This window comes from Columba livia, chromosome 23 (assembly GCF_036013475.1).
Source record: "Columba livia isolate bColLiv1 breed racing homer chromosome 23, bColLiv1.pat.W.v2, whole genome shotgun sequence".
In the NCBI taxonomy this organism is placed as follows: Eukaryota; Metazoa; Chordata; class Aves; order Columbiformes; family Columbidae; genus Columba; species Columba livia.
This window is the reverse complement of record NC_088624.1, coordinates 1,641,148-1,661,487: the sequence shown is the minus strand read 5'-3', so window position 1 is coordinate 1,661,487 and position 20,340 is coordinate 1,641,148. Positions and strand designations below refer to the sequence as shown.

The following is a 20,340-nucleotide window of genomic DNA, read 5'->3' as shown; positions in this document are numbered from 1 at the left end:
GCTCTGCGGAAGGCAGTGAGGAAGGGGAGTGTGGCAGGGTGTTGCAGGGATTAATTCTACATGTGCTGCGACCAAATGTTGTTACGGGATAGTCAAGAGACCCAGGGAAGCATCTGGCCCTGGGTCAGTCTCTCTGCACGGCTGTGATGATGAGATGTGATATTCTACCTCCTGAAGGGATTTCAGAATCAGGATGTTTTCCCTCTGCATTGCAAATACAAACATCCTGACCCGGAGGAGGAAGGTTCAGCTCGTGCTTTGGGGATTAAGTCAGTAAACTGTACATCAAAATAGCATATTCCTTCCAGTTTTGTTCACCACTCATGAAACAAAGTAGGAAACATTTGCTATCTTGCATCTACTTCTTTTAAGACTGTACCTTTTCAAACACATGGCAGTGGATGGTTCAGCTGAGCATCTTCTGAGCTCCTACAGCAACCTGAGCCTGGGTGGCGTGTAACACACCACTCGTGTGTTACCCACCTTCCTGCATTGATTTGCTGTGTTATTCTTTTCTCGCTCGGCCTGTTGGTTGTTGCTAATGCAGGGGTTTGTTTGTTATGGCTCAGAGCAGGTGTTTGTGGAAACATCTTTCTGTAAACACCCCCACACGGGACACACCTGCAGTTTCGTCTGAACTTCATTTCTGCAACGGTCGGGGACACAGGGCCCTCTCGGGCTTGCAGAGATTTAAATGGGTCACTACAAAACTTAGTCTCAGTTGTAATTTTAACGTGTTCCAGTGAGAAACCTTTTTCTTTTGAAGTGCATGAAATTTTCTTCCATACTAACAGCTACTTTGGCTCATAAAATTATTGAGTTACATTCTGTTTAACTGTTGGCTCCTGGTTGCTGGCGCCTGTGTTATAAGGACATGGATACGTCTCTATGTTGTCCCATATAATTCTGCAGAAGGATAAGTTTTTTTTTTGTTGCTTATTACACCTTTTGTATGAGTCATTTCTTTCAGGTGGGCTAAACTTTGTGTTTTCTGTTCAAGAAAAGAACATGTTTGGATAGTTTGAGTATCAGTGAGGATACTTGCGTGCAACATACCTCACAGCTTCATGTTTAATACATGAAAGGAAGATTTAATGCCATTTTTTACCTGGAGTTTGTGCAGGCAACACACCTCAAGAATGAGGATTGGGTTCTTAAAAATGAAGAAGCCTGGTGGATTCAGTGTATCTGGAAACGAGCGGCCAGAATCAGAGAGAGAAGTTACAGGACAAATGGGTCCTGAAGGGAATGTTTTATTTCCAAGTTTGCCCTAAGGTGGAACCTGTTTTACGAGATGGTGTTTTTTGTCGAGATTGTCCGGGCATTTGCAAGTGTACTGAGCTAACTCGATGATCTTAGATTATGTTTCCAGCAAAATCTAGAGATAACACTGCAGAAGAGAACCTGGAGGGCTGGGAAAACCTTAAGAGAGATCCCAATAGACTCTGCAGGAACTGCAAGGAGCCCCTGTGAAATGGGGCAGCGAAACGTTACGGAATCTCGGGCTGGTGCGTTTTATTGCAGCATCGAGCCGCTGCTCACAAACACATCCCGGCACGTCCACGTCCGCCCTGCGTCGGTGGCACCTTTGCTGCCACAGCCTCTGGTGCCGCAGGTGCTCAGTGGAGTCTCGGGGTGGTGGTTGTGAGTATTAAAGAGCTCTTGGGGACTCTATTCTGCTCCAGAGACCTCTCAAGGGTTTCTCCAGGGAAGCTGCGACCATTTGTGCCTCTCACAAAAAGTGTGTGTGTGAATTGAACTGTAAGGCAGTTAAGATTTAAAACATGGGACTTGTTTTGAAACTGGTTTTTTAATGCATTCATTGCATTCATCATTTTGGTTGGAAGACACCCTCAGGACCATCGAGTCCAACCACAACCCAGCACTAAATCATGCCCCTGCTAAATAGCAGTAAGGGGTGTTTTTATGCCTTTAACTTTGCCCTAGCAAGGCAGAATTCTTTTTTGTTTGTTTGCTTTTTGGGGTTTTTTCACTTCATTTTTTTGTTTGTTTACTTTTGGGTGTTCTTTTGCTTTGCCTTTGGGGTACTTCAGGTCACAGCCAGAACAAGAGGAGGAGGAGGAGGAGGAGGAGGAAGGTGCCTTGGGGGTGGATGATACCGTAATTGTTTGCAATGTGGCCTCTTCCCTTTTCCTGTGATGAAGCTGCTGCAACTCCTGCCCAGAAGAGCTGGGTGGACCCTTTAGTGCCTTCATGGTCGTGAATCCCCTTCCATTCTTCCCACCCCTGGTCAGTTCTTGTCAGGAAAATTCAACTTACTTATGTTGCTATAGAGAGAAAAAACTGTGGAAAGTCTATCTGGAGAATATGAGTCATCTTTATAATTATACCTTATAAACTAACTTCCATTATAAAATCATCAAGCAATTTTATTAACACCGGATAATCCATAGAAAAATATTTCTCCATAGTAAAGAAGTAACGTGATCCCTGAACAGTGTCTGACACTGTTCTTGTTCTGGGGACATACACACCATTGAGCTCCAGCTGCCTGATGTAGCACGACACTCTCCTCTCCACTGAAATTTAAATGATGAGGAGTGTTTTCTTGTGTGTTTGAAACCAGAGAAATCTAAGAAAATTGGATTCAGATTAGTTGAAACATATTAGGGCTCAATCATGTTTATAACTTTAGTTTTTAATAGTAGTTTTGAAGGGAGAGACGAAGTCCCCGCCTCTCCTGCTCTCTTCTGCAAGACACAGTGTCAGTCTTGGCATCTGCCCACACTGAGATGTGTGGTCATGGGGATCATCCATGGAACGTGTCCCCCTTGTCACATCTGATGGTTCTAACCCATCCGTTGAAAATGGCTGTGGCACCAGCGGCTGATGTGCTGCCCTCTGCCCAAGGGGAGCCAGTCGTGTCCAATCCAGCAAACATCCCTCCTTTAGGAAAAAAAAACAGTCCTTGCATACATTATACTTGATGTGTTACTCACTCGTTATTGCAGAGACTGATGCAACATTAAAGGGCAGCTTCAAAAGCTCCACCACCCAATGGAACGATGGTGATTATGATAGAAACGGTAATTAGGTGAGTCAGAGCTGCCAGAGACTTTTACAATACAAACTCTTTGGTTGGGAACTTTGTCATTTTGGGTCGAAACAGCCCCTTGCGCAGCTGAGTCTTTGGGGCCTCACCTAATGCTACTTCATTAGCAGGACCTTCATCAGCAAAGGGTCATTGTGACAGAATTACAGCCCTCGGAGAGCCTGGGTTTCACTGTGCTCCTGCCTAATGACATGATGCAAAATACACCTGTGCTGTTTGAAAAACATAAACAGGTTTTGGCAAAGAGACGCAGCACGTTTCAGCCTGAGGTCCATTGTGTGCACTCACACACAGCAGAGAGCAGCCGGGAGGGACCCTGTGTCACCTCCTGCAATGGTCACACTTGCGTCAACCTCACTGCAGATGTGACCACTCAATACAGGAGAGTGAGAGGGTGGAAAAGCATCAGGACTGACAGCTTGGTCCGTGTTTTCAGCTCACAGGATCTCCCCAGCATGTACCACAGACACTACTTGGTCTGTTCAGCTGAGTTTTTCTGTTAGGAGAAGCTTAACTGAGCAGTTAAGCTGGGTTTGCCACACGCCTCTCCCTCGGCAGCCATCAGCAGCCTCGGTGAGATCCGAGTGCCCTCTAGAGCCAGACTGCACCGGATTGTTCATCTCCTCCTGCATCTCCAAATATCCCATGTACTGACACACCAAATGGGTCATTTAAATTAAATATTATTTAATTTAGTTTTATAGTCTAACAGCAACTTCCATTTAGCCACAGATAGTATTAGCCAAACGTAATTGCATCTCCCGGCCTCTCGGTAAATGTAAGACCCGCTTTAAGCACAGTCTCTGATCTCAGTCTCACAAACTGCAATAACGCGCTGTTTACCCTCCTTGCAAGAACAGGAGAGGACTGTGCCAGCCCAGGCACTCGGGAGCACAGGACTGGCAGGTCTGTTTTGTTTGGATCTCTCGGTTAAGAACAGGTGACACCTTATGGAGAGATCTGGAAAACACCAAGATGTCTGGGCTGCCAGTATTTACCAGGCACTTTCTCCATTTCCTTGTTCTTTGGCACAAGTGGCATTTGCGTGTAAATCCATAAGGGATCAGTTTTGTTGCTCCTCTGCCAAATATCATCCTCCCTTCGCCCCCCTGTTCCCATCTCCCTTTGTATTCCAGAGCATCAGCTGCCCTCGAGCTGAGGCAGAAATGCTCTTCTTCCAGCTCTGTGGGATTTGGAGAAATGCACTCGCTTTTATGCTTCAAACGATTTTTAGATTCCCAGCAAAGGACTCAAATATATTTTACGTGTGTGTAGGTGTGAGAAACATTTGTGTTATGTTATATAAGGTATACAAAGGGCTTTCGGCTCATCTGCTTTTACCGCCCTGTGGGTGTCTCTGCACAGCTACGGGTGTCCAACCACCCCTCTGCTGTCTCAGGAGTGCAGATTCCTGATGAAATGCGAATGCTGTCATCTCAGCACCTGCTCTGGGCGCTGCTCACAGTCACCGGGAGAGGAGGCACTTGTGCTGCATGGTCCCTGTCCCCAGGCAGCTGTGGGACACACAGGAGGTGGGATCTGCCCTGCAGAGCTCCAGCAAACACCTCCTGACCTGTAGGTGACTGCACTGCAGATCTGTTGAAATGGGTCTGGCTAACATCATGCTCAGCAGCCAACAGTTTAGTGCCTGACACATCTGGAGCGCAGCTGGAGATGTGCACCAGGGGTGTCTGCTAAGCTGGCAACTGTATGGATAAACACCATCCCGAGCTTGCTTTATCATGGATGTTTCTATCACTGATCTCTCTGTTCTCCTTTCACTGATGACCTCCAGCTCCACTTATTTCCCCTTTGTTTGTTCTGCAATGAATTTAAGCAAAATGCTCTGTGGGAAACGCAGAAACCTCTGCCTGAGTTGACTCTTCATGTGGATCCTGAGGATCCCATGTGGGAACGGGCAACTTGTGCGGACTCGGGCAGGGAGGAGGGTACACGACCTGCCAGGTCCACGAGGCCGTTCTCTGGCTCCCACTGGCAAAGCAGCTTTGTTGCCACTGGAATATGACCCTGACCAGTTTATGTGACATCTGCGCATGGATTACCAGCTTTTCCTACTGGGGCCATTGCAGAGGTTAACCAGCCAGGCCTAGGCTGTGATTTGCACCTGGATCGGCACCCGATTTTCTAAAGGAACTCAGTCTCCAGACACAGGTTTCTTGATTGCATCAGGCAGAAGCGAAGTTTTATTAGAGAAATTTTTTCACCAGCAGGTACATTAGTGATCCTGACTAACTCAAGTAGCTTCTAGAGAGCATTACAGAACAGAGCAGACCAGAGAAGGTGGCCCCGAAAGGCCCCTTTGGATACATGGCAAAGCGTCGCTGAGTTACTTCTACTTTCTTGGCAGAGAGGCATGTGGTGAACAGCCAGTGTTCTTGTTTTGTCTGTGGGTTTCTCTCTGTATCATCTTCCACTCCGTTCCTCCTTAATCACAAATTCTTCTGCAGGTCACTGGAGAAAACAAATGTACCAGCATTATTTGATTGGAACAGAGACAAAAGCTTTAAAATGACAAGAATTTGGTCTGGGTAGTGCCCTTGTTTCCCACATGCGCTGTCAAACTAGAGCAGTTGGCAGACAGCCCAGGGAACCCCAGAAATTCCCTAAATAATTGTGTTTTAATGGGGATTTGCACTTGTGAAGTTACAGACTTGCTCTTCTTTCCACTAAGCTCTGTTTGCCTGTCCTCTTCTTTACTTCCAGATCTTTCCTTTATGCCCCATTTCCCCAGCTTTCTCCTATTAGTCCCACTGCTCCCTCTGGCCTCTCATTTAATTTCTCCTACTCCAGTTCGGCCAGAACTCTCTTTAAACCCCTTTCTCAGTGACACGGCCAATTCTGCGCTGTAGTGGATCCATCATAACAGGTCATGCCTGTAGCACAGTGAGTTCTTGAGAAGATACCACTAATGTGCGTTGTCTCCTGGTCTAATTAGAAAGCAACAAACTCTTCCGTGGAAAGGCGGCTCTTACCTTGTATATCTCCAGTCTTGCAGGGTGGGACCTGGGGCTGGCAGTGGGACGCTGTAGTTGTAGTGTAGGTGTGACTCGTCCGAATGACGCCTCCTCCTACACCGGTTCCCACTCCGATTCCCCCGCCGTGACTAGTGGAATGAATTGGGTCAAAGAAATAGGGCATTTTACAACTTTACATGACAAAGGGCACAAAGTCTCAAACTATGTCTTTCATAGGGTTAGGGTATTTACATCGCATTCTTTTTTTCATTTTACTTTGCATTTGTGACCTCCTTTGGCACGGGAATGCAATGCAGTTAATCGTTCTTTTGGCAGTTCTCACGTATTTTACTACGGAAATTAGATTGTTACAAATGTTGACATACTCTATAGTAGTTGCAATATTGTAACTAGCAGTTAAAAGATTTGGTTTGCCTGCTTTGCAGATCCCAAGGAATGACATTTAGTTCAGATCTGGATGTTCATCACAGTAAAATTCTTATGAGACAACTTTTTCATCTCAGTGAAAGCCTCTAGATGGACTAAAGATTATCTCCAATTCCCAATGTATAACACAGACCCTTGATACTTTCATTTATTCATTTAGAGATCTACATACATAAGGTCCTGCTGTCCTCCTTCCAACAAGCACCGGTAGGTCTGAATCTCCTGCTCCAGACGGCACTTGACATCCAACAAGGTCTTGTATTCTTGGTTCTGGCACTCGATTTCTGCTCTGATTTCAGCCAATTGCTGCTCCACGCACGTGATCTGGTTCTGCAGCTCACCGAGCAGCGTGTTGTACTGGCACTCGGTCTCAGCCAGAGAGGATTCCAGATTATTTCTCTGATGAACAAGACAATCAAAGAAACAGAATTCATTTAAGTGTCACCCTGGGGTTTATGATTTCCAATGCAAAAATGAAAGAGCTTTTAACCACCATCGCACTGGTTGGCGGGTCTGGCTGTAACCGCGTCCCCGATGTCAGTCAACTCAGCACCCACCTGGCTGAGCTGAGCTTGCAGATCGATCTCCAGGGCTTGCAATTGGCGTCTCAGTTCCGTAACCTGGTTGTTGCACGTCTCCACCTCCTGACCGCTTGTAATCACCTCCCGATTCACCTCCTCAATCTGAAAATCACCAATCCAGAGTAAAGAGCTTCAGAGAATATCTGACTTGCTTTGACAGAATTCAATGAGCAGGTGGCAAAAAGAAAAGCGAGCAGGGCAAGTTCTCTGTGTACCGCTTGCTCTTCTTACAAATCACATGAACCTTGTGACTGCTCAGTCTCTTTAATCCAAATGGGGAATATCTCAGTTCCAACGACACACCACGAGGCCTTGCGGCAAATGCTGCCGCTCCAAATGGGACATAACAAACTGGTCAGACAGGCCTGTGTCTCCTGTGGAACACGGGCTGGAATGAGTGCTGATCTAGGGCTTCACTGGAAGGGAAGAACTGCTTATTGTCTCCATGTCTGCTTTCTGAAACCCTCCTGTGCCCTGAGATGTGCTGTCAGTTGGTTTTGCTGCAGATGTGCATCACTTACCTTGCACTCGTACCAATCCTCCACTTCCTTGCGGTTGCGCGCTATCAGTGTTTCATACTGGCATCTCAAATCCTCCAAGATTTGCCTGAGATCTGGTCCAGGGCAGGCATTGACCTCCACGCTCACATCTCCAGTTGATTGTTTCCTCAGGCAATTCATTTCCTGCAAACACAACCCCGATCAGATGCGCATTGGCTTTTGGAAGCCAAGCAGAAGGTCAGAGCTGGGTGGCCAAGGACAGTGCTCCTGCGTGGGGTCCCTCCCGGCCGTGGCTGTAAAAAGCACTGGAAGATTGTGCAAGTTTTTCCCCACAAATCTGTTGGATAATTTCTTTTCTGATCCACTGGCAGCAGCAACTTTCACCCCCTCCAGCATCCCCGGTGCTGCCTCTACCAGAGCTCCGGCACCACCCCCAAGGCAGAAGACAGGTCTGAATCCCAGCAGCGTCTGATGGGAAAGCCGTGCTGTAAAAGGGGTTGCTCTTTTAAATTCAGGGCATATTTGTGTAAGCAAAGTTTTATGCCAGGTTCTCCTCGGGACAGGCAGGACCTACCTCCTCGTGGTTCTTCTTGAGGCAGCAAAGCTCCTCCCGCAGCGACTCCAGCTGCGCCTCCAGGTCTGACCTGCAGAGCGTCAGCTGGTCCAGGACTTGGCGTAAGCCGTTGATGTCGGCCTCCACGCTCTGGCGAAGGGCCAGCTCCGTCTCGTACCTGGTTCGATGCAAGAAAGCAGAAATTCAGAACAGTAACCTCACATGTGCTCAGTTTATCCAGAGATCTCCTTTCCTACCTATCCATTCCCAGCTGTATTTTGTTGGCTAAGCTGAACACACTGTGCATCACATTTCTGTACTGGTCTGTGATGGAAATGCACCAACTACACCACTAAGACCACTCCCTCCAGTGCTGGTCCCCAGCCCTCACCAACAAACGCTGTTAGCAAGTGTTTCACCCAAGAATACTAATTAAAAGAGGTTTGGTGACCAAGAGCAAAATGCATTTCATCACTCCGTCCTGTCCTAATGTGGTTTTCTGGGGAGACTTGTCTGAAGTCTCTGTAATTAGTGCACCGAGACTCCACAAGTGAGAAGTGAAAGAGCAGGGAGGAGGCAATGGGGTTCGTGGGTACCAAGGGACACTCACTTCACTCGGAAATCATCAGCGGCCATCCTGCTGTTATCGATGTCCAGAATGATCTTGTTGTTGTCGATGGTTGCACAGACAATCTGGAAAAGAGCAGAGCATGAGAGACGTCTCACATCTTTCTGCTCTCACAGTGTATCTAGACTGCAGCTAGGTAGTAAGTGCTCATAATTTCCTTTTTTTGTTACCTTCTTGCCTAAGTAACCTTGTTCCTTGAGCAGAGCGGTTGCAGGAGGTGGCTTTGCCTTAACTCAGTAAAGAAAAGATGTTGACCCTGTAGAGCTTGGGGCTTGAAGAGTTGTGAGATGGGGCTTCCCAGTTTCAAGGTCTGAAGGTGAGTTCTGAAGATGCTTCACAAAGAAGTGAACCCTAAAGCACCTTCCTTGAGACATGAAGTCTCAGCCCACATTTGGGCTGGGGTGTTCTCAGCTTAAGGATCTTCAGGGAAGATAGTTGGTGTTTTTGAGCCTTAAGATCAGCCATAACTTTCATTATGGACATTTTAGTATCAGGCTCTTTATGCCACTGCAGCAACCCATTTTAAATACTCAGCTTTTCTCACCTAGAATTTATAATGCTTCATTTGATACAGCATTTGATGTGGTTTTCTCTTGTTCTATAGTTCTCTTTGCCTTGGTCTCCCTGCTGGGCTGACACCGCTATGTTTCCACGCTTGGTAATATCATATTTAGACTTGTATAATGAAAACACAATGGAACAAAGCATCCTTCTCCTTTTGAAGACTATTATCCCACCTGTATCACCTCATAGAATGCATTTTTAATATGCACCCACACTCAACAACATCATAGGGGAACTTGGCAAAATTTTGTTTGCAAAGACATTTCACAGCACCAAAGGTACCTCTAACAATTGCAGTAGGTTATAAATACGAATTCAGAAATAAGCTTTAAATAGAGGAGGAACAACTGACAAAGGGGATTACCTGATTTTGAAGATCTTCAATTTCTTTGTAATAGCAGCTGTAGTCCCGGGGCTCACAGGACAGGCCCTGTGTCGCATACCACTCTCTGATCCTGCACTCCAGCTCAGCATTTTCCTTCTCCAAGCACTTCACCTTGTCCAGGTAGGAAGCCAGGCGGTCGTTGAGATTCTGCATGGTGACCTTCTCATCGCAGGACGACAGCAAACAGTCGCCACCAAGACCACCAACGACCACACCACCTCCAAGGCCAAAACCAAGGCCATTGCCATAGCAGTTGCCACCTCCATAGCTCCCGCCAGCCAAACTACCAACACTCAGTCCCCCTCCATAATTCACTCCACCGCAGTAGCTCCTTCCAGAAAAACCTCTGCCACTGCCTATCCCATAGGAAGAAATCCGTGCTCCTCCACCACCACCAATTATACAGCTGCCACCACTGCTCCTGCCTTTGCTAGACACCGTAATCGTCTCCTTAATGTTGCAACTCATGGCGACAGCAGTTGGAAATGCAAGCAGAAGCCTAAAGCGAGACGCACAGCTTGATATTGAATCAGACTGCGAGGTGTCCACTGCCACAAATCTCTATTTATACCTTCCACAGTGGGTGTCACCGCTGCCGCTTCCCATAAGGCTGGCGACTCCACCCATTGGTGCTGAGAATAATTTCTCAAAAGGAAGTTTCCTTTCAAGAATCCCGGTAGACAGGGAAGATACTTTACATGTCTCTTGCTAATTTCAAAAATACATGAGCAATAATGTTTTATGAGTCATCAGCTTTTTGTTTGTGATGCAAACTTACAACATTAAGCCAGGAAAAACACTGTCCTAAATTATATACCAGGAAGAAATCATTAAAGGTTATTGCATCAAAGAGCTCTTTATCTCTCATTAATTTTTTTCATTTTATTTTGAGTTGAATAAGCAGTTTTCATGCAGGGTGCTGATGCTGGAATAGGCAAGATTAAAAAGAAAGAATAAGCACAAATTTTGACTCTTGAATGATGTACGAGGAGTGAGGTAAGAACTTTGTGGAAAGATCAGAGACACAGAGATTAACCTGTAAGTCTCTCCATTGGCAAAAGGACAAATCCAGAACGCTCTGCTAACGAGAAGCGAGACCATGGAGCGATCTCTTCATGGCCGAGGATGAAAGGTTCTTCCTATATGGTCCAGTAACTCACAAAGGATTTGTTTCTCTATGTGGAGAGTGTAAACCGAGGTAAAAGTACTTTAAATATTTCCTGTTGTTCAGTGGAAGATATTTCTGCAGTTTTCCTTGTTGTGGACAGGGGTTGTGCTGGGGAAGGGTGGGTGTTTTGAAATGGTGGATGGGAGTGGAAAGATCCTGTGGGCAGTTTCTCTGTCATTCTGTGCTGTGTTGTAGGAGAGGTTTGGGACTATTGTCCTAGGAAATGTGGAACAGAATTGCTGGTACAGCTGGAAGAGCAATCACTGCCCAATAGAGTTCTACACTGGCTTGGAGAAGAGGGATTAAGTACAAACTAGAGGTTCTTCTCTATCGCTAATGTCTCCACATCTTAACTAGGCAGAGAAACTTAAAGTAAGAATCCTTTCACTCTTCTGACATCAAAACTGAGGCTAAGCTCCTTTTCCTGAGTGTTTTGCTGAGACTCAAGAGCAATGGCCTTCTCTGCAGGGAGAACCTGTTTCTGCTGGTCCTAGAGCAGGAGGCAGGCGTTCCACGGCTTTCCGACACGAACCGTTCGCTGCAAGAGATTCTCCAAACCTGCTTCACCGGAGAAAAGTGACCACAATCTCCTGCTCACACCCTCACTCCGTGTCAGGGCCATGGATTGGAAGCACTATCACTGTGGCAAGTAAACCATCCCACTTAGTGAAGGACCGAATTATCCCAGAATTCATTGATCGACCCATCATTTTATTGCTCTTATGCTCCTTATTTGTGTTGAAAAGATGCCTCCCCTTATCTTTGCCTCCTTGGACGTTGCTTGTCCAGCACGATGAAAGCCAGCAGCATTCCACCGGTATCTCCGGCGGGCTGGAGACAGAGAGGTTTGCTCAGACTGATTTGCTCAAAGACAACGTGACTGTGGAAGAGTCTGAGGTCACCCAGGTCTGCAGCGCTCAGTGCTGTGCTCCACTCCCTCCCTTCATACGAAAAGCTCAGAATAGGTGAAAACTCTAATAAACTGATTGTGCATAGGAAGGAATATGCGGATTTCATTACTAGGACTGGAGAACATAATTGGAGTCAGGGTGTGGTGGTAAGAATGAACCGAAACTGATGTAATGCTGCATGGCTAGAAGCTTTGCCTGCGCTGCGGATGATTCCCCAGGAGTTTCCCAAGAGCTGTCTGCAGCAAGCATCTTTTCTGAAGCGAGCGCACATTCCTTCCCCTGCTCCCCAGTTATCATTTTAGCACATCAGAGCGATGCAGGCAGAAACACGGGATGACTTACTCCTTTGTGGGAGTGGAAGATGTCTACGTGCCGATTGCGGTAATTAGTGCGGAGAGCAGAAAGGATGCCTCCTGCTCTTTGGAGGTACATTGGTCCCCCTGGGACCCTGTAGCTTTATCCATTAGACCCACATCTTTCTGCTGATGGTTTTCAGCAAGCAGCTTTGCCCAGGATCCCCGCCTGCCCTCTTTGTTGCTATTTTCCTTTTTTGTCTTCAGGAAATGGATGCACTAGTTAAGCTAAAATAAAGTTAAACAATTGTTCTGAAGACCTTAAAAAAAAAATTAAGTTTTCCCTCCTGTTTTCATTCAATTATTTGAACTCATAAGCTACCTGGGTCTGTCTCATTAGCACAAAGAAATATGGAAATCTCATGGAAATGTATTTTCCAGCCCAAGGTCTGCAGCTCCATAATTTGCGGCTCTTTAATATACAGGTTGTTTCCAGGATGTTTTCTGCTGGGGAGCTGTTTATCACAAGCTCCCTTCTCATGAGCTGCTTTCCAGACGCATCTCCAATCGTAGGTCCACAAACAACATCATAGCGTCTCAAGAGCTGAGTCTGTACGGCCCTGGGGACTTTCCAGAGGCATATTCATAAAGTCTAGATCATTAGAGTCCTTCTGGCCGTGTCATTAGGTCTCTTTCACCTCTCAGGAATTTAGGACAGCTCCTTTGTGAAAGCGCATGCGCTTCAGACCTGGCGGGAAGAGTGGGGAAGGTTTGATAGGAGCACAGGGAATTGGCTTCAGGTGTGAGCAGCAGTTTGCAAGAGGAGACGAGCCCAGAGCTGGTGGGAATCAGCTGGGGCTCCCAAAAGAGTTGGGCAAGCTTTTGTCTATCGTGGGTAGCCTAGAGCTGAAAGACTGAAAACTGGAAGAGCCTCAGCACAGGTTCTTTGTATTTTCAGAAATGAGGGTGTGGGGACTGGTAGATGGGGAAGGGTTGAGGCCAGCAAGGGCAGCACAGGGTTCTCTGACTGTCTTTTTTTTCACTAAACAAGGCAGGAGAAGACAATGGGAAAGGAAAAGGGAAAGATTTGCTTTCCAGCTTCTCGGTGAAAGCTCTGAGAACAACTTGGATGTACACAGAGGAGCCCAACCAAGGGGAATGTAAAGAAGACTTGATTTAGGGTCTTGGTTTAAAAGCTTCTACCTGTGGCCACTCTTCTGAGTCATTATTGCAGTTGTTCCAGTGCTGTGTTTTCTTATTGTGCTCGAGCCCCTGGTTACTCCTGGGTTTAGTGTCTGGTAGATGAAATAGAAGAAATACCACTGTGGTATCTTCTGTCTGTGGGCTTGTACAGCAGGAGAAGGTCAACTTTAACCTGTTCCCTGAAAAATTAATGATAGAGTGTCTTCAGACACTTGCTACGGGCCTTGGAGATGCAGCTTTCCTGGAAGGCTTCAGGTTGTGTTAAGTCTGTTTCTGCAGTAACAGATAAATTAGTGTCTACAAAAGAGCTGACGCTAGCAAAGTGTGCCTCACTATACTCCATGTATGGTCCTGAAATGTTTTTTATACCCTTTCTACTCCCCCACTGCAAGGCTGGTTGTTCATAACCTCCAGCTTTTGAGGGAAAAGGAATAACCAGTTTTTCTTTACCAGGTCATCATATGACTCTTTCTACAACAACCACATCACAGTGTACCCAAACTAACAGCAGCCGCATCCAGCGCCGGGCTTTTAGCTGTGAACGTGCAGGGTGGAGTGGACACGTAAAACCCATCACTACTGGGTTTTCTGGACCAACAGGTGATTTAATCCCCAAAACACCCTCCAGCTCATAATGGCTTTCAAGTGAAAATCCTCCAAGCCCAGACTGACTCTGCCCGCTCACCGCGGCCAGTTCCCATGGCTGCGCCCACCAGAAGCGCCCCAGGGCCCCGAGTTCCCAAACTGCTGCCCTGGCTGCTCTGGGCACGCCGGTGTCAGACACACACGCAGCACCGTGCCCGTCCCTGCTGACTCGGCACCAGCCACACGGCTGCTGTTGGTCAGGGATATCTTTGGTCTTTGCTTTGCTCGGGATATCTAAGCCCTAATGACTCTGCGTATCCAACTGCCCTACCTGGCTTTTTGCTCCGTTGTATTCTCTGTTGAGCTGCACTTTTTCAGCTCCCATCCTGCCCTCCCCAGTTCTCCAAAGCAGGTGTATTTAATCTAAGTGGGATCTTTCAGCTGTTCCTGATGTCCAGGTTGAAACTCTTTGAGATAGAGGGATGACCAGTAAATGATTCAGTCACCATGTGAAAACACATAGGAAATAAACTTTTTGCCTCCAGACATTTTTCCCAATGGGAAGATTACTATAAAATGAAAGAGATAGGTTAGAATATAAACCATCAGCAGATATTTAATCAGTTGTGAAGACCAAGATCCCCTCTTCAACCTAATCCCAGCCCCCAGGCTGGATGAAGTGTGAGAGGGCACAGCCCAGATGTGTCAGCGCTAGGTGGGGGTCATGGCAACTTGTCTCCAGATGTTCCATCACTGACTTTCAACATGTATCTAAAATTGTGTTTTAGCACCATGTTCTGTGGGAAGCACACGGGTGTCCGTGTGGATCCTGGAGGATCTTACGACAATGCAGCTTTGTTCCCAGTGCAGTGTGATCCCAACCAGTCTACGTGACCCTGGACCAACACCTGATTTTCTAAAGGAACTCACTTTCCAGACACAGGTTTCTTGATTGCATCAGGCAGAAGCAAAGTTTTATTAGAGACCTTTTTTTTCACCAGCAGGCACATTAGTGATTATACTACCGGTTGACTCCAGCAATAGTCATGGTGGTTGGGCACATGCAGAAATACAGACTGGAAAAAAGCAAATAGCAAAATAAAGCAGAATGTGGCCCAACACTCTGCTTATCCCTCTGACACATTGCTTAGCGGTGCTGAGTAATACGAAAGAGCTCATTGCTCTTTGCAGACGCGTACAGTAAATATTCTCTCTTTTTATCCATGGCTCTGCTTCAGGGCTCTCTTGTTGAATATTCTCATTTCTCTGCTTAATCACAAATCCTTCTGCAGGGCACTGGAGAGATCAAAGGAAACATTACTTTGTTTATGGCAAAAATAGATTCTTTCCCACACTGTCATTCCATACACGTGATCATTTCTCAAGCCAATTCGATTAGAATTTCAGATAAATACCATCCCTTCCTGGAAAGGTCTGATTGTTACCTGCCAGTCAGGCAGATGGGATGTGTAGATGGCTTGAGCATGGTTTGCCCTGTTCCATAAAAATGCCCAATGGTGGAAGCTGCAGATGTGGCACCAGCTCCATCAGTGAGGCAACAGCAATAAGGTCCTTTCCAGAACAAAGCCCCTGCTCGCTCTCATTCTCCTGGACCAACTGCCACTGTATTTCTTTCTTTTTCAGTTTGCTGGAAGTTTCCCCTTGAAATACGGTAGTTTTCTGCCAGTATTCTCACGATTCCTGCTTTTTCTCCTGATTTCCAGGCACTTTGCTTTCTCTTACTCTTTCCTTTGTCCAAGATTTCATGTCACTCCCTCCTTCCCGTTCCCTGCGCCTTGCCTGCCTGCTGACTGCCCTTCTCCCTTCCATCCCTCTTCCCCCTCCCTCCTTACACCTGTAAGCTCTGTGGGAAAGGCTTTTGTTGCGTTAGAATAGAGAAAGCTCTTGCAGTTCTTACCTTGTATCTCCGCAGCTGCACAGGTTGGTATCTGGGCAGACGACGTGTAAGTGTGGCTTGTTCTAATGATACCTCCTCCTCCTATTCCACTTGTTCTTGCAACTCCTCCTCCTAGACCCGAAGACTGACCAATTCCTCCTTGCTGACTGAGGGAACAGGAAAACAGCATTTTAGATAAGGAAATGACAGATAAACTAGAACTACAGCTTTTCATTGTCCCTGCTGCTCTCAATCTGTTTTCATTTTTGCCCCCACCTATTGCTCGCTTTGCTTTTACATTAAAACACCCAGGATATGTGTATTTTATTGTGCTGTTCGGTGCATCTTAAGCAACTTACATGAGGTCCTGCTGTCCGCCCTCCAGCAGGCAGCGGTACGTGTGGATCTCCTGCTCCAGACGGCACTTGACGTCCAGCAGGATCTTGTACTCCTGGTTCTGACACTCCATCTCTGCCCGCAGATCCGCCAGCTGCTGCTCCACGCACGTGATCTGGCTCTGGAGCTCAGCCAGGTGGTTGTTGTAGCGACACTCTGTCTCAGCCAGCGAGGATTCCAGGTTGTCCCTCTGAGGAGTGACATGGGGCACAATGCAAAGCCGGGCATGAGAAATGTTTAAACGACCAATTCTTACATCAAAGCCTAACTGAGCTGAGCTTTGCAGCAGCTCAGCACCCACCTGGCTGAGCTGAGCCTGGAGATCGATCTCCAGGGCTTGCAATTGGCGTCTCAGATCCGTAACCTGGTTGTTGCACGTCTCCACCTCCTGACCGCTTGTAATCACCTCCCGATTCACCTCCTCAATCTGAAAATCACCAATCCAAAGTAAAGAGCTTCAGGGAATGTTTCATGTAAGTCAGATTAAGTGTTAAGGAAAGAGCAGAGAAGTTGGCATAAAATAAATTGACAGAAATGAGGAAGATTTGGGTGAGCTCTTTCATCCTAATGGAGCGTAAACCCTGCTCGTCATTCCCCTTGCTCTTCCCATAGTCCAGTTCTCAGTACTTACTGCTTTGCAAAGATTCAGGTCTGACTAACGGAGTCACTCCTGTCACCCCATGGAATGGACACACAGTGGCAGCATCCCCTCTGTCACTTGGCCCATTTAAATCAAAGCTGAACACTGTTACAGTATATTGTCGTTTTAATTGGTTTTAATGTGTAATCAGTCACTGTGGAAACATTGCCTGGGGAAGGTCAGGGCTAAATTCACTCACCTTGCACTCATACCAATCCTCGACTTCTTTGCGATTGCGCTCGATCAGCGTTTCATACTGACACCTCATCTCCTCCAGGATCTTTCTGAGGTCTGGGCCGGGACAGGCATTGACCTCCACGCTCACATCTCCAGTCGATTGTTTCCTCAGACAGTTCATTTCCTGGAAACACCACCCAGATCAAGTCATTGTTTTTAAAAAGAAAGGAGAAACTGAGGGAGCACAACCCAGAGAGGGTCTTTGCTGGACACCCACAGCTCCCGATTAACACCTATCATCTCCATCAGCCACTGACCCCTACTCAGCCAGCACCCCAGGGTGGGGACCACGGACAGGGAGGGCGATGGATGCTGCACAAATTCCGTCTGTGGAGACGTGAGGGGCAGGACCTACCTCCTCGTGGTTCTTCTTGAGGCAGCAAAGCTCCTCCCGCAGCGACTCCAGCTGCGCCTCCAGGTCCGACCTGCAGAGCGTCAGCTGGTCCAGGACTTGGCGTAAGCCGTTGATGTCGGCCTCCACGCTCTGGCGAAGGGCCAGCTCCGTCTCGTACCTGACAGTGAGAAAGAACACAAGGAAGAGTCATCAGCGTCTGACACCACCGTTTGCTTTTTTTTCATTCGACCGCCCGTTTTTCGTGCAGTATTTTCCTCACTAGCCTCACAGAACGCCAAGCAAAGCAGCATGGGGCTCGCTCCGTTAAATCTGCTCTCAGTGTTCCTCCTCTGGAGCTTTTGCACGGGATGGAGGTGCTGCTAACCCAACAAGAATAAACAAATGCTTCCCCTTTGAAAGACACCACAAGCCAGAATGGCAGCTCAGATGAGCCCACGCTGGTCCCTCCTGTGGGTCCCTTCTGCTTACTGAAGAACTCATTCAGAACTCATTGAGAACTCATTGAGAACTCATTCAGAACTCATTCAAAACTCATTCCAACCCGCCTGGACACCTTCCTTATAACCTCATCTGGGTGTTCCTGCTCCATGGGGGGATTGCACTGGATGACTTTTCCAGGTCCCTTCCAACCCCTGACATTCTGGGATTCTGTGATTAACTCTCATCTCCACCCACAAATACCTTCTCGGCCCAAGCTTTCCATCCTGGAACTGCCACTAATTAAGGCAGCTCTAGAGACGGTGGATGAAAGAGTTTATCTGCGTAGCCTGCAGCCTGTCCTGAGCAGGAGCACTGAGAGCTCCTTCTCAGCAGCTCTCGGTAACAAAGGGGACAGCCTGGGGACACTCACTTCACTCGGAAGTCGTCGGCTGTCATCCTGCTGTTATCGATGTTCAGAATGATCTTGTTGTTGTCTATGGTTGCACAGACAATCTGGAAAAAGAGAATATTCACTCTGTCAGTCCTCAAGTCCAGCAGCGGCCACAATCCACCTACTCTTTTAAATCTGAACCTTACTGTCGTGGGTAAGAGATTTAGAAGCTTTGTTTCCCTCCTTAATTATAAGTCTGTCTCATTCTGTCTGCTTCCTGGATTCTTTTCACTTTATTCTTCTCTCTGCATTGGCATCCTAGAATGTTTGCCAAACACATTTTACAAACAAATGTTTTTAATTTTAAATTACATACTCCAAATGTGTTATGGCAGCGCTCTCTTTGATCTTAATTAGATTAGATGTCAGATGTTTCCCCATTCTGTATGAAAGAGTAAAGTTGTATAAAAAGGAATAATGTTCAATTGGAATTCTGCAAGACTGATGATAGAATAGTATAAATTTAGGCAAATCTATGTGATCCATTATTTATTTCTCTTTAAGTTGCTTTCTTGGCATATATCTACTAAACATCCTGGCACAAACCTAATTCAGAAAGACTACTGAGCCAATCCAGATGTGTTCTGTGAAGAGAACATTTTCTCCTTCAGATGTATCTGATGGACAAAAGCAATGGAAATGGTCCAAACACTCGAGGTTTTCACCTCTGAGCTCCAGGGCTTAGTGGCTGTTTATGAAAAAGCATTTTCCAATAATGAAACGTTACTCGTGGTAACTGCATCAAGTTGTGAACCAACAGCGTGGGAGAAGCTTACAAGGGAGAAAGCGGCTGAGAAGCGACGTTACCTGGTTTTGCAGATCTTCGATTTCTTTATAATAGCAGCTGTAGTCCCGGGGCTCACAAAAGGGGCCCTGCTTGGCGTACCACTCCCTGATCCTGCACTCCAGGTCAGCGTTTTCTTGTTCCAGGCATCTCACCTTGTCCAGGTAAGAAGCCAGGCGGTCGTTAAGGTTCTGCATGGTGACCTTTTCGTCACCAGAAAGAAGAATGCCATCACCAGCAAAACCACCTCCACCTACCCCTCCACCAAGCCCGATCCCAAGGCCACCTCCCATGCCACCGCCGAAGCGAGCGCTGCCACCGCTGAATCCCATGCCTGAACATCCTCCGAGGACAGCAGCTCCTAAGCCGCCTCCATAGTTTCCCCCAACCACGCTGCCGGTGCTCAGCCCTCCTCCGTAATTCACACCACCGCAGTAGCTTCTACCAGAGAACCCTCGGCTACCACCTATCCCGCAAGTCGTGTATCTTCCAGAGGAGACCGAGGAGATCCGCGCTCCGCCACCACCACCACCACCACCGATCACGCAGCTGCCGCCGCTGGTCCTGCCCCTGAGAGAGCCCGTTGTCTGCTTAATACTACAACTCATTTTGAGGCCAGCTGCAGATCCAACCCAAAGCCCAAAGCAAGATGCACAGCTTGATACTGAATCCGACTGCAGGCCGGTGGCTGCGCAGATCTCTATTTATACCTTCCAAAGGGGGTGTCACCTACCGGGTGTTTCTTCTTCCCACGGGGCTGGCTAGTCTCGCTGTTTATGCCAAGAATAAATAGCCCATGGGCAGTTTCCCTCTAGAAAACCCAGTTCACAAGGAAGATACTTTACATGTCAGCAGCTTATTCCAAAAAGTAAAATAATGTGTTTTATGAGTCATCAGCTTTTTGTATGATGCAAACTTTACAACAAGTCAAGAAAAAAAGTTGCCCTAGATTATGTACAAAGAACAAACATTGGTATTTATAACATCAAAGTGCCTTTTATCTTTTATTAACTTATATTTATTTTATTCCTAGTCCAACAAACATTTTTATACCACATGCTATGGTAGAGTATGTGGAAGAAAAATGGGAAATGAATATAAATTCTCACTTCTGAAAAGTGTGAATGATAGTGACTGTAGTAGTGCAAAGAGCAGGGATGCCGTGGTATAGATGTCTGTCACCTGGCACAAAGCTTTGCTCTGAGATTTCTTAAACCGCTGAGGTAATTCCCCCGTGGGTTTAATTCCCTGTTTGTGGATTATATTTCTCCCGTCATGCAAACGCAAGAAGTCA

At 46.9% G+C, this 20,340-nt stretch overlaps 2 protein-coding genes and 1 long non-coding RNA gene across 3 annotated transcripts; 1 reads left to right on the top strand and 2 right to left on the bottom strand.

The window, feature by feature from the left end:
- Nucleotides 1–5,246: 5,246 nt before the first annotated feature.
- LOC102093232 (keratin, type I cytoskeletal 19) lies at nt 5,247–10,290 on the bottom strand. The gene is made up of 8 exons (XM_005513350.4): nt 9,686–10,290; nt 8,740–8,822; nt 8,151–8,307; nt 7,598–7,759; nt 7,053–7,178; nt 6,668–6,894; nt 6,067–6,197; nt 5,247–5,545 (listed from the first exon to the last, which is right to left on the bottom strand). The coding sequence occupies exons 1-8, from the start codon at nt 10,172–10,174 to the stop codon at nt 5,520–5,522; spliced, it is 1,401 nt and encodes a 466-aa protein (XP_005513407.1). The 5' UTR covers nt 10,175–10,290; the 3' UTR covers nt 5,247–5,519.
- A 133-nt stretch (nt 10,291–10,423) lies between these two features.
- On the top strand, nt 10,424–11,873 carry LOC135576087 (uncharacterized). The gene is made up of 3 exons (XR_010467709.1): nt 10,424–10,904; nt 11,070–11,246; nt 11,343–11,873. It is a non-coding gene; the product is annotated as an uncharacterized LOC135576087 (long non-coding RNA).
- Nucleotides 11,874–14,810: 2,937 nt separating this feature from the next.
- On the bottom strand, nt 14,811–19,737 carry LOC102093415 (keratin, type I cytoskeletal 19). The gene is made up of 8 exons (XM_005513351.4): nt 19,070–19,737; nt 18,242–18,324; nt 17,392–17,548; nt 16,999–17,160; nt 16,461–16,586; nt 16,123–16,349; nt 15,785–15,930; nt 14,811–15,162 (listed from the first exon to the last, which is right to left on the bottom strand). The coding sequence occupies exons 1-8, from the start codon at nt 19,652–19,654 to the stop codon at nt 15,137–15,139; spliced, it is 1,512 nt and encodes a 503-aa protein (XP_005513408.1). The 5' UTR covers nt 19,655–19,737; the 3' UTR covers nt 14,811–15,136.
- Nucleotides 19,738–20,340: the final 603 nt, after the last annotated feature.